Source organism: Chenopodium album, chromosome 26, assembly GCF_948465745.1.
Source record: "Chenopodium album chromosome 26, dcCheAlbu1.1, whole genome shotgun sequence".
Taxonomy (NCBI): domain Eukaryota; kingdom Viridiplantae; phylum Streptophyta; class Magnoliopsida; order Caryophyllales; family Amaranthaceae; genus Chenopodium; species Chenopodium album.
Genome location: NC_137859.1, coordinates 8,981,535 through 8,995,605, shown reverse-complemented (window position 1 = coordinate 8,995,605; position 14,071 = coordinate 8,981,535). Strand labels below are relative to the sequence as shown.

Genomic DNA, 14,071 nt, shown 5'->3' with positions numbered 1-14,071 from the left:
GCGCACTACTGCTTCAGAGTCTACAGAGCCATAATTTCCTATGAGAGATAAATATACGAAGTACTATGCTACGTAAAGGTACAACATTGCAGCATAATTTACCTCACGAGAGAAGAGAAACTTTAGACTATTCAAGTTATTTGATAGATTGTAGAAACAAGTATCAAATGACACCTTAATGCTAGATTCTAGCCAATAAGTCAAGTTTTCGGCGCTTGATTTTCATCTTTCCACTGATTATAAATCCCTCCGACCAAAAATGTAGCTTGTGAGAGTCATCCAAGTAAAATAGGAAATTCAAATCATTTATACCTTAATTTTACCCTCTCCTCATTCAATAGAGTACATTACACTCACAGAAAGACAGAGGGAGATTGAAAGTCAAACGCCGAAAACTTAACTTTTTGGCCAAAATATGTCATTAAGGTGTCATTTTTAAAACAAAATTTATTTCAAGGTATAAGTTGACAAAAAAAATTAGGAAATTTTGTCATTGCATTTGCTGGCCTATCCCTATCTGTCGACCTTAGTCCTCTGCGAGGCAGTAGAAGGGAAGATTTAGAATCCTTCCAGGTCATTGCAGACATCCCACTGTGTTGCATTTGTTTCATCCTCCTTGCTTCTTGTCACTGTTCCATTGGTTGGCATGCCCCGCTCTTCGCGCCAGCACACTACAATCTTTTTAAAGACAATTTTTATCTGGAACAACCTTTTAAATTTTTTTTGACAAAGTCAGACCCTAATAAATTATTTTTTTGTTGAGGACGACAAACCCCCACTTTCAGGCATTGACCCACCGGAATCCGGCGTTGACTTCCACGTTAGCTGCACGTGACACCTATTTCTCCTATTTGCACCCCTTTTCCCTCCAATTTTATCACATAAAAAAAATTAGTACTGCAGAAAAATCCAATATCTGAAGGTAACTTGTCATTAGCGTTTTTTTTATTTTTTATTTTTTAAGGAGGATCCTAAATTCCTAACTAAACATCAACCCTCATCGAGCCAAGCACTTGAGAGTAGAGGGGAGAGCAAGAAAATTCCTAACCCAACATATCCAAGTAATACCCATACATTTAAAATCTACCAAATGAGCTAACACATTGTTGGTATTTATGTATTGATATAAGGCTATTTGCGTACTGATATATGGCCACTTAACCAATTGTTTAGCTAACCTTCTGGAATACAACGTACATTCCTTAAAATAAAATTGTTTTCTATAAACTGTTTCTTGATAAACACTTATAAGAAACAAAATTCAAATTAACATCTATAATTTATAGGGTGCTGATATTGCCAAGGCAAAAAAAACTATTTCCAAGGCAAATTATCTACCCGCTGCCCGTAATATTTGAGAATCTAAATATGTCAAACATATTAATTCATTAATATATTTTGTAATATTTTATTGCCTATGATTAGCAATAATTTGTCAAAAAAATAGATAGATAATTAAGATGCAATGTTTAGAAAATCTTTGTCTACCAATCCTTAAGATCGAATGCCCAACAATCAGATTTTAATTAGAGTTTGAAGAATGAAGTATCCCACGTTAATATACAAACATAATGTTTTTTTTTTTTTTTTTTTTTTTTTTTTTTTTTTTTTTTTGTTTCAATGGAAAATTTTATAATAAGAGTAGAACATGAACATTTATACGTATAATGTTGACATGAAAACACTTATACTAATAGTCATTTACAAATTAATTACGCACTTAATAAATAAATAAAATTAATTAATAAACAAGTTTAGAGGTAGCTAATACCTGTAAAGCTTTGATAATGGTGTTTCTCCCAATAAAATGTTAAATTTAGTGAGTGTATGGTGATGAATAATTTAATTAATTGTAGATTTTGATGAGAATAATTAGTAGTTGAAGTTGGAAAGATTTTAATTGGAATATTTAGCAACTAAAATTATAGGCAATAAAATATTACAAAGTATATTATTGAATTAATAAGTTTGACATTTTTTGATTCTCAAATATTACGGGTAGCGGGTAGATACGTTGCCTTGGAAATGGTTTTTTTTGCCTTGGCAATATCAGCACCCAATTTATATCCTAATTTGAGGATTTCCTCAAACAAGAAGGGTAACAGAATAGAAAGATTTGCATAGCTCCAAATCCGGTAGCAAGTTTATTTCTGTACAATTGCTATCGGAAAAATATACATGCATACCCCGTACAAATATAACAGTACAGTTGAGACTTTAGGTTATCAACTTGATTATGCTTAATCACATTCAAGTTTCACTACGACGATGTGCGATAGCAGGCTCATCAACATAATTGTGCTGTGGGTTAGCTAGGCAGTGTGAAGGAGGATCGGGTCTGTCGCATTCATCATTGCTCATGAACATCTGTGATTGTGCATTTGCAACCAATTGGTTGTTTGTTATCAGCACCATGCCGATAATCAAACCCATAAACAGAACTAATGTTGGCTTCATTTTGTTTACAAAAATTTATTTGATAAGCTAATGAATTTTTTCCACTTTGATCTATATATATGTAAACTTGTATTTGAAAATGTAATGGTTTACTCTATATTTATAAACAAACTCGGCATCTTATGGACTGGTGGCCTAAAATAAAGATTAAATTTAAGGGATAAATACAGAGTGTTCTGTTTGGTTTAAATCCACTAACATTTTGATTGTCCATAATTAGAAGTTTAGAACATTTGCTATTATAGAATTAAGGCACGTTCGAAGCTATCTGCTTAATTGCAGCTGTATGAAAGACAACTAATCCAGGCTCTCTAATTATGAGTGCATTATCCACATATTTATCTTCCTATTTTACCCCAAAAGCATATAAACACATTTAAAGAGATTCTCCAACCTCTTCAGTATATAATTCAAAATAGCTAATGAATAATAGATTAATTAAATCTAATAATAATTTTACTTCATTAATCTAATTATATAACCCTTTAAGTTTGACTTAAACAGTCAATTGTATTATTGGGTGCAATAACCACATCTATATAAAGATTGTTTTCCTGAACAAAACTATATGCCAGGAAGCTGAAGACAAAGCATTTAATTCCGCCCCCATCGGAATCAATACATTCGCACAACGAGCAATGTCACATTGTTATCATTATTGAAGTACTACTTATCAGCATATCTGACAGGGAAGAAAGGACTCTAGATATCTATCAATGTACATGCACCTTCGTCAAAGAAGGAAAAAAAAATTGATCTATGATGGACACTCATTAGAACATCCTCATGGCATTCCAAACAGCAGTTTGTTTCTTTGGCATACTGAAAAGTTTTAAGACACACCTTTCAACTGTCATGAGTTGGAAACATGGATCAATCATCTTGGTCTTTGTTTTAGCTCCTTTTAGACCGTCATCATCCACAGCTTTGCCCATAAAACAGCCAATATCATCTACAAAAACTGTGAATAAAAGTATCAATGTATCAGACATAAAAGTACTACCAGTTCTTGAAATCTGAAGAATAAATGGACATCCTTACCTTTGACCTTCTGTTGACACAGAACTGGAACGCTGCCTAGCGATCTGATAGCACACAGAAACGGTTAGATCAGAGTTCAGTGTTAAACTGTTAACTAATCTAATTATAGTCAAATAAAAGAAATAGGCACTACAGAAAGAACTTAAATGGGAGCATCTCAACTGACTCTTTAGTGGGAGTCCTGGGAGAGCTCTGCACATTATCTGCATCAGCGATTACTTCTTGAGAGAAATTATTGTTTGACGTATTCTGAGACCCATTATAGTCCTTTAAAGTAGTTTCTTGAATAGGCAACCTGCTTTCTGGTGTCATACTTCTGTCCTCCGTGGAAACTGGGTTTAGGTTTTCATGCCACGGTGTCTGGCTCTGAGGCCTGTCCCTCCTTTCCTCAGTCACACTTTCCTGCACTGATAACTCTGGAGCTGGAAATGCAGATTCAATGTCTCCAAAAACTTCAGAAGGATTTGAAGACTGAACATGTACTTCAAAGTCTTGCACGCCCAGTGAGCTTTCCCCATAATCAGCTTTTGAGATGAAAGATGTACCATAGGATTGCCTTGAACGTAATGGTTGGTGGCAAGCTTTCTCTGATGAAAACTTTTCAGGATAAACTTTTGCAGAACGATCTAAATAACATTCAGATCTATGAAATTCAACTCCTTCATCAAGACTGAATGAATCTCCTCTCCGATATTGGTTTTTCTCAAATGATCCAAAGAAAGACCCAGGATTTGTTTTCATTTTGGGCAATGGGAACTCTTCTTCAAACAGGGAATTATCTTCACGTTCATTGACAGGACTCCGTGAAAATAAGGCAGACTTCAAGTGCGAGGAACCTGATCTCATTTGTTTCCTTGACGAGTGGCATTCCTTTCCTTCTCTCATTGTTGTGGGCATAATGTTCCAAACATCTTCATTAATGTTGTTCGACTTACATGGCATGTCTAGATCCTTAAATTCCTTTCCATATCTTCTTACATGCCTTGCAGATGGCATATCAGCAGTGCTCTCACCTCCCACTGACATTTTTAGAAAGAATGCAAGTACTTTAGCAGTACAGTATGTGAAGAGTAAAATTTATCTGCATTATGAAAATAACACCCAATATAGATCTCAAGTTTAGACAGCCAAAGTCCCTTTTTTTCGGAAAAACCAATTATCAAAAAAATCAGGAAAACTGATCAATCAAATCTCATTTTTAAACTATTCCAAATTGAGGGAGAATGGTGTAGTGTTACTGAAAACCTTCCATTCCATTTTTTTTTTTTTAAGAAAAAATGAAAATCTTGCTGGAAAGCAGTCTAGAATGAACTGAAAAGCAAAAGCAATACAAAAGAAAAAGAGCATGATTTTAGGATATTCCAAAATTGGGAGAAAGAAGGCTAAGCTGAAGCAAGTACTTTAAACGTTCACCTTTGAAATTCAAACGAAATAAATTTTTTTTTAATAGAGTGCAGGTAAGAAATGCAAAACATTTATCTTGAGGGTAATACCTGCAGTGGAAGAGCAAGATTCTCCACTACACCATGATCATAAAACAGGAAGGACAGAGCATAGTACCATCAGCTATACGAGGTCAAGCAAAAAAAAAAAATGTAATCATCAAATATACATAAAATAACTCCCACCTAAACGAGGTCATGCAATCCCTTGTATCTTTCAATTTCTTCAACGGAGAAAAGCGGCCATGTGAATGATAATTGCACACAAACGAAGAGTATCTACAACACAAATCCAAGCAAAATTATTAAGCATGATAACCTCCTGACCATGCTATTTTCTCGTTTTCTCATTGTCATGAACCAGAACAATAAAACATACTTGGGTTCATCAGATGCTGGAAAACAGCAATCTTCATCTATGATGAGTAAAAAAACAAACAAGAAGTGGTCATCAATAAGCACTGCTCAATGAAGCTGCGTCATCTAAATGTAGAGCAAACTAATCACAAGTTAACAGCACCTAAAAAGTCAGATCTATCAGGTATCTTCTCCTGGAACCTGCAAAAAATTACCACAATGATTAAAGAAAAAATGTAGATAAAGAGAGATAAAGCAACGACATGTCAGACACAAAGGTACCTCGGAGGTGATTGTGAATAACACCTTTCAAACTTCATATCTGATAAATCATTTCTCCAGGTAAAGGTGCTATTTGTAGCATGACTAGTATCATAGTTCTTCCAGTTCACTCCACATATCTCATCAATCTTATTATAGTCGTCCAAGCAGGGAGAGCTATCTGGTAAAATGAAAAGGAAAAACAGGGAAAGGAAAAAAAAAAAAAAAAAAAAGGGAAAAATCAGGCAGGTTCATCTTCAAAAGTTCACAATATATGAAAGTAAACTAACAAAGCATTGAACACACTTGCAAGAAATTAAGCATTAGCACAGAGTAGTGTATACACCTCCAGCCATGGCACTAAAAAGCATAAAATATTCAAATTAAAAAAATGAAGGGGCGTTGAAACTTTCAGAAACAAGATAGAAGAATAGTTCGGATTTTAAAAACTGATTTTAACCTCTGTATTAGTACAATGGATTCTGGAAAGTCAAATTTTCATAGAACATTACTTCTCGCCTCTTTGCATAACAAAACTAGATTGGAAAAAAGATGCACATAAACATTACACTTGAATGTTTCAGAAAGAAATCAAATGATATTTGTATGACATACCATTCCAGAAAATATCATGTCTATCTTCATCATAGAGGGAGTTTATTTCGCATTGCCTGCCATCAAGTTGCATGCCATTTTTGAATGTCAATAGTTCATGCTCAATGCTGTCAATTGGATACAGTTCATCTCCAAATAAGCGATTGTGACAAGATGGTTTTTCAACATCCTGCATCAAGCATTCCAGCATTTACATTATCAAGAATGTGACAACAGTGACTCCCTGCCTTCAATAACCAAGGGCATTTCTAAATAATTATAAAAAGACAAGAGACAACCATGAACTCTAGAAACAGTCTAACTAGGACTAAGGAAAATACTGCATAGTGATGTTCTCACCACTTCCATATCAAGGTTATCCAGCACCGTATTGAAGTTTTTGCATGAGTAGATATTTTTAGCAGCATTGGTAAATGTGGTCTGTTCAACATTCACTTTACTGTATTCAAACAACAACAACAACAACAACAAAAAAAAAAAAAAAAAAAAAAAAAAAAAAAAAAAAAAAAAATCATATTCAGTGATAGTCCATCAATGCTAGTCCAGAAATAGAGATCAAGTAAAATTAATTTTATATACATAACTACATGAGTATAAAACTGAATAGATAAGTATAGTGGTAACAAATGCAGCTACCCTGGCTATATGGATTGTCACTTGACTCATTTTACTCAGTTGCAAACAGAGGTGGCAAGAGGCAGTAGATTGGATATAACTTAAGCTTTAAGTAATACAGAAAAGCAAACAAAACAAACAATAGGTCATAATAATACTATGATTAACAACTATAAAATGATACTCTCTTCCTACTAAAATATTTGACCCAGATATGCACATATACAAACTTTTATCACTAATTACATTGTATTTAATGATCACAGATTAACATTGAGCTGGTATTTGAAATTAACTATTTATCATGCATGGATGGATTTTTTTTTTTTTTTTTTTTTTTTTTTTTTTTTGAAACAATGCATGGATGCTTTTAAGTAACAGATAATATGGTATAAGACTAGATAGTTAAGTACTAAGTGGACTTGGTAACAGAAAAGAGAGAGTCACAAACTCACAACTAGGAACCTCAAGCTATCCTAGAGCAACCAATACTGGACTTGGTAACCTGAGCAATACATATTACTATTCCAAAATTCCTTTCTGAATGCCTTATTACTCCTCCAAGAAACTTCTATGATTTCTCTATTCCTAACTCTTAAAGATACTTTGCTAGACACCCCCAACCTACCAAATAATTATTATAAACAAATTAATACCTTCCAGGACGTTGTGGCGACTGCAAAGGTGTTTCTGTTCCCACTTTACCTAAACCTGAATTTAAAGAAGCAACTATTAGAAAACGTTGGACACAAACAACATGTGAACCTGTAAATGGTAGAACCAACCAAAATTTTAGCTACTTATTCTTTTAACAAAGTTTTTTAAACTCTTATCTTTAAACTATTTGTGACACTCATACAGTCATCCTCGTTATCTTTTCAGACAATAATATTCAATTTCCTTTCAAAAGTGACTAAACCAGAAGATAAATTGACATGTCAGTCCAGAAGACTATTGCAGCATCAAACTACAGCACCTTCAATGGAGAAAGCAACATGAGCTTCCTGTGCAGGTTCTCCTTCTGAAATGCCAACTGCTCCATCATCGCCAATAATATCAAAAATGGATGGTTCTAGTATGTTCAAAACAACAAAAGACAGGGTAATAAGACATAATGAGCAGTAAACAACAGCAATAAATCTATATGAGAAATAGTGTCTTCTTAGAAAAGAGGACCTTTGACTCCACTTGGTAGGTAGTAATAATGGTGATCATAGTAATAAGTTAATAATGTAATTTCGTAAGAAAAAAGAATGTCCATGGTAATGCTTGCTTTCCACCCACAAATATCTCTTTTTCTTCAAAAAGTTCAATGCCATCCATTACCACTTGTAGAGGTGCTATTGAGCAGTAATAAAATTTTATGAAGGAAAACACATTATTCATTTATTCGGGATGGAGATCTATTACCATGAGACTTTCCTTGCCAAGTTACATATATGTTCATTACCATTACTATCTGTCAAATAGGCCATTAAGACTTACAAAATAGATGACATAAAATGTTTCAGCTCAAATTGTTCGACAACTTACGAATTAATGAGCCACTTTTCCCATATTCTGACTCAACCTTTTGAACATTTGAAGTACTGTTTTCCCTAGCACTGGAATTGCCAACAAAAATCATTTCAATAAATCATAGTTACTCTTTTCAATCAGAAAGCCCCATAAGAGGATTGAGGAATTTCACAAATTAATGAACAGAAACATAGTTAAAAAAAACTGTCAGGTAAGATAGAAAAGGTTATTACTTGCAAAATACAATAATCAAGATACATAGACACCTGAACACTTTCTTGGTGTATTATTCGTAGCTATGAACTACTGACCTCTTTGAGGACACTCTTCCCATTTGATTTGAAGAGGGGACCCCTGGTTCAGCATATTATCTTTTACTCTTCCAGTTTCAATGACAATAACTATTATGGACCCAGGTTGCAAATTACGAGTACATACCTGTTCCAGTAGGCAGAGTGCACTCCATAGCAGTGAGTTCTCTGGACTTCATCATTGGAGAACTCATGGAAATGTGATAGCTTGCTGGAAAATCATGGCCTCTAGACTTCGCAATGAGACCTGATCATCTAAAATTGAAATTGAGGAATTATATGACATGATGCTGAAAACATTAAGACATACATTTAAGACATGAGACCTTTTCAGCATGCATAGATACTTACTTGAATCCACATCTTCAGCAAAGCTTTCACGAGTGGCTTTTTTGGTAAGACTTGACAAATTCTCTGCCACAGTATCATAAGACAAATATTAAGGAAGAGCTCTGGTGCATTTGTTCATACAAAAATAGAACAGAAGAATCTACAAAATTGCACACAATGCAAATGAGGAATTTTATATTCTAATCAGAATATGAAGCCACTGTGACACTAAAATTTAGCATAATATAAGTAGAATATAGAATTTCCATATAATTGGTAATCAATCAATATTTGTATTCTTAAAGGTCTGTTTGCTTCGCATCATTTTATCTTATTTTAAATTACTTCAGAAAAAATAAGTTTAGATACAATAAACAAAGTTCAAATAAAAGCTTAATTCTACATGACACACTAACAATGATGTCTTGCCCTAGTGGCAAAGGTTGAGAGCTTGTGTACGAGGTAAGATGTCCCCCATTTGTAATTTTTAATGCCCTTGTGGCTCACTTGGACCATAAGGAAAAAAGAACAAATCTTAAAAGGAGTACAATATAAATTGAAAAGTCTATGCTCCCCTACTTAAAACTACTTCTTCCGCTCCATAAATATTGCAACTTTTTCCTTCTTTGAAAGTTCGATAATTTTTTGCAAAGTTTCCCTTTTTATATCTCTCTATCCCTAAGATCATCACATGAACTTCTTGACTTCCTTGCACCCCTTACATATTGCAAAAGTTATGGAACTAATGAAGCTGGAGGGAGACAGACACACTTAACAATTCAAAATCTCACAAAAGTCAGTATAGAGAATGTAAGTCACAGAAAAAAGAACATATCATTAGAATAACATGGGAGGCACACTTGCAACTAATAGACATGTTGATAAAAATTCTCTCCATCTCCAAATATAAGGCATTTTAATCAATATTACAAATGTCAAGAAATCAACTAACATTAGTCATAATACAGTTCTAATGGAAACTCACATGTATACTGGATTTGTAATACTTGATAAAACTAAAACATATTTATGACATGACAATTAATGTTAGATTAATATAGTAGAATTATTTATAACTTGAAATTGAAAATAGGCTAATAAAGATGCTCACTTTTTTGAAGCTGAGGGAGTTGCAATCTGTAATATGCACTACTTTTGTTTTAACACATGCAAACACAAATCATTATAGGAGCTAAAGGTATTATATTATGTCTTATAGGTCTTTTCTCAATATAACTTTTGATAACAATTAGTAATATGAAACAATATGACTTTGACTGACAAGCTGGCATCAAGTTCATCAACTAAAGAATTGACACTACAACAAATATATACAAAAAAGTAGATTTTTCTCACCAGTACCATATAAGGGCTTGCATTCTTCTGTAACTTTTGAAACATTGTGAAGACTCAATATATCCAGTGATCGATTTCTCTTTTGATGATCACATGTGTCTAAACCATCGACATTAGTCTCTATATATGTAGTCTCTTGCTGCTGTCGTTTCCTTTGCTCAAAGTATTGTTTTTGCCTGCAAAGTCAGAGCAATTCATAAACAAATACTGAGAACCTGCATGTTTTAGCACTCACATTATACCAACTCTTGACTCAACAACAAATAAAAAGTATGAAAATTACTTGTTATATCAGAATATGTAAACAAGATACAGCCAGTCTGGATATGCTACCATCGTCCATTTCACTGTGAGATACAAAATCACACTCTCCATTGACTTTGGTGGTTACAGGCCAGTGGATATTCATTTTTAAGATACTTAACAGAATAGAATAGTATTGTAATCTGATACATTATTTTTTATATTTGTTTGTCCTTTTCCTAGGCATGGGACTGATGGGAGGGCATAATCATCATCAAATTAACAATTTTTACAAGAACTCTATTTTTTACAAGAACTCTATCTGAAGATTTCAAAACCGAAACAATTTTCTATCTAGTGCTTTAAATCTTCAACTGAATGCAGGGCATGGAGAGAAAGTATCATAAATTCTAAATATAAGGACACCAGAGACTAAACATCTAGGCATAAGAATGGAAAGAGAAGAAGGGTTTATCTACCTCTTTTGTGTTGACTTCCTAGACTGCAAATAGCTCAATCCATTCCAAAGGAACAAGAAAAATATGCAAAAAAGTAGGGAGCCCCAGATCAGAAAAGACCGCAAAATCACAGAGCCAGACTATATAATGACACATTGTTATCAAACATGCAAAAAAGTAGGGAACCTTATATCAGAAAAGACCACAAAAATACAGAGCTAGAGTGCTAGACTATATAATGACACATTGTTATCAAACATGCAAAAAAGTAGGGAGCCCCATATCAGAAAAGACCACAAAAACACAGGGGTAGATTTTATAAAGACACATTGTTATCTGACTTTGTAAATAGGATGGTTTTGTATCACCCAACACAATCTACAGAACAATGTTTTGCCATGGTTTTAAATTCAGTAGACCAAGGTACTCGAAAACCCAGAAGAAAACTCTAGTTAGCTTTAAATTATAGATAAATAAGAATAACTTCAGTGAAGCATGATCAGTCTATCTGAGCTAGCACCAAACGATTTGAAGCTAAAAGTGGACTTACAGCTGTAACCTTCCGTCTTGATCCTCCCATCCACTGCAACATCTCTGTCTATACCAAAGGTACACCGCCACTTTTGATAAAATTACAAGTACAAAAGAAATTCAGAGATTATCCTCCTTCAATGTTCTGTGAATGTATGAGAAATCCCAATAAAGAAAGATTTCCTACAGTTACCAAAATATATAAAATTTTGTCAAAATATATCCCATGGCATTTGACAAAGACATGTAACTAATGATAACAACACACACCGTGTCACTGGACAATATTAACAACTAGCTGAGATAAAGGAGCTAAAACAGCTTAAATGATCAAGCTGTGGGGTAAAAAAAAAGGAAAAAACTCAATTAATAATCTATGAAAAACTTTCACCTTCTCCCCTCCCTCAACAATCTTCTCTCATTGGATAAGGGGTCTAGCTGAGATAATTGAGCCTCAGTTATGAAAGGCTTGAGCTCAAACATATAAGCTCAAGCATTGCTTGCATAACTAGTCTAAGGGTCCTGCTTTTCTTTTCAGTTTTGTTTGATAAGAGTCTCAGTAACTCTTGATATCCCTCAAATAATGCTTGTCCCAAATTAGATATGGTACCAATGAAATACAAACATATGAATGCAAAAGAAAGACAATAAATATTACAAAAAACTTCATTACAAAGATAACAAAATCAGACAAAATAAAACTTGAAAATAAACTTCAAAGTACTCAAGCTGATCAAAATGACATTGCCACCACCCATACTTTCCATGGCGTAGGACAAGGGGGAAGGACCAACTTAAATCTAGGCCAAGTCTCCTTGATTCAGGCAGGAGGGCCGGCCACCCTTGCCAGCGAGAAAAGGTCTAGTATCATAGTTTTCAATCCTAACATATAAGGGTTATAAACTAAAGCCTACAAAGTGGCAAAAATTGAGGGGTCTGTATACAATAGGTCATAAGTTTGAATCCCCCTCCTTTATTTCTAATTTGCAACTTCCTAATTCGTTTGAGTCAAAACTATAACCTAGAAAATTAGGCTGAATAGTTGAAGTGGTTAACGGTATTGAGGCCTAGTAAATCATCAAACTTTTCAAGAGGTGTTCAATTATGGTGTGCTAAACCTTCGAGCCATCGGCAATTTGAATAGGAATAGGCTAGAATAGAATAGAGCTCAATAGGATTAAAGCAGGCTTGGCTCGAGCTCGAAGCGTAACGAGCCTCAAAATCTAAGCTCGGTTTGGGCTCAAAAAGGCTCAGGCCGTGAACTCAATTTGGCGCGAAATGGCAACAAATTAGCAACCAAATTTCAATCAATCATCAAATTACGCCCAGAAAATCACATAAAACAGTTCTCACTTAACAATATCAGCGTGAATTGCACATAGCAAATTCTAACAACAAAATTACTCGTTATAGTTTTACATAGTTGCAGTAATTAAAGCCAACATTTCAACAATTAAACTTTGAAGGACCATAAATTGATTGTACTGGCAATTAATTTAACGATAATGTTAAACAAAACCCTAGATATTCGATGATCAACAGAAAAGTTGTGAAATTGATATTCAATGATTAAAAGAGAAGAAGAATCAAATCTTACCTCAAAAGTTGCTTCAATGGAGGATCGAAAGCTCAGAATCTTCTTCGATGGAGGAGATAAAGCTCAAAAGCAGCTTCAATGGAGAATTTAGAGTGCGCTTCAATGGAGGAGAGAGAGAGTGTGGCGTAAGAACGAAAAAGTGAAGCTCCAAAGGCGGGAGAAAAAATGAAGCAGTATGAAAAAATAATGACGCACACAACGTCCCATTGCCAGATCAAAATAATACTCGTATTAGGAATGAGTGTGGGTAATGTTGTCCCTTCACTATTTTTGTTGGCGGTTCGAATAATTTCGTTGTTGGTATTTAGCAATTCACTCATACGGAGTATTAATAATCATAATTCATTCTCATTTAATTTTTGCTCGTCCACTAAATTGTCCTCGTACGACTCAGGCTAGCACAAGGGTAGATCAAACATGGCATGAAAATTGCTTTGCTTGCCCGGAGCCTGTCATGGGTATGAGACTAATGAAAATTTAGCACAAGCATGACAGGTCAATCCACAATTCATCCTCATTTTTCTTTTTCGAATTTATCAAAAATATTACTAAAGTGGTCCCCACTGGCATGACATAACACGGCATGGTACTAATGATCAGCAACATCATGGCATGATTTTTCACCATTTGAAGCACATTCCTCTTGAGCACGAAGCATGTAGGCACAACACATGAACTATAATAATTCCAACTACAACTATTAGATAGAATCGAAATTAGTATAATTATAACTACTCCCTTTGTTCCTATTTTAATTTGCCCTTTGCACACTTGTTAACACCATTGTCTACAAAAAATCACTGTAAAAAAAAATTGATCTAGCTTGATCTCAATCTGACTGAAATTTGACTGAGGGCCTATTCTCATTGACTGAACTGAACTGAGCTGAACTGGATATTTTATAAGAGAAGGAAATTAGGAGCTGAACTGAACTGAGCT

The 14,071-nt window shown here is 34.2% G+C and overlaps 1 protein-coding gene across 2 annotated transcripts; it reads right to left on the bottom strand.

Moving 5' to 3' along the window:
• Window positions 1–2,985: 2,985 nt before the first annotated feature.
• Window positions 2,986–13,655, bottom strand: LOC145617929 (uncharacterized). 2 transcript variants are annotated; one of them, XM_081672702.1, is made up of 15 exons: window positions 13,133–13,655; window positions 11,555–11,718; window positions 11,026–11,048; window positions 10,304–10,479; window positions 8,969–9,031; window positions 8,322–8,872; window positions 7,765–7,860; window positions 7,445–7,499; window positions 6,513–6,612; window positions 6,174–6,342; window positions 5,580–5,739; window positions 5,461–5,498; window positions 5,320–5,356; window positions 5,127–5,219; window positions 4,376–4,517 (listed from the first exon to the last, which is right to left on the bottom strand). In XM_081672702.1, the coding sequence occupies exons 6-15, from the start codon at window positions 8,413–8,415 to the stop codon at window positions 4,508–4,510; spliced, it is 852 nt and encodes a 283-aa protein (XP_081528828.1). In that variant the 5' UTR covers window positions 8,416–8,872; window positions 8,969–9,031; window positions 10,304–10,479; window positions 11,026–11,048; window positions 11,555–11,718; window positions 13,133–13,655; the 3' UTR covers window positions 4,376–4,507. The 2 variants fall into 2 exon arrangements, with proteins under 2 accessions (XP_081528827.1, XP_081528828.1); XM_081672701.1 differs by lacking the exons at window positions 5,461–5,498; window positions 5,580–5,739; window positions 6,174–6,342; ... (7 more) ...; window positions 11,555–11,718; window positions 13,133–13,655 and adding exons at window positions 2,986–3,418; window positions 3,499–3,542 and having other exon boundaries at window positions 3,665–4,517; window positions 5,320–5,404.
• Window positions 13,656–14,071: the final 416 nt, after the last annotated feature.

Excerpts from the sequence above, each read along its gene's own strand:
- LOC145617929 (XM_081672701.1), bottom strand. The coding sequence starts at position 4,494 with ATGCCATCTGCAAGGCATGTAAGAAGATATGGAAAGGAATTTAAGGAT. Across the intron at positions 3,543-3,664 it reads CCCAGGACTCCCACTAAAGA|ATCGCTAGGCAGCGTTCCAG; the intron begins GTCAGTTGAGAT and ends GTGTGCTATCAG. Across the intron at positions 3,419-3,498 it reads GTGTCAACAGAAGGTCAAAG|TTTTTGTAGATGATATTGGC; the intron begins GTAAGGATGTCC and ends TTTTATTCACAG.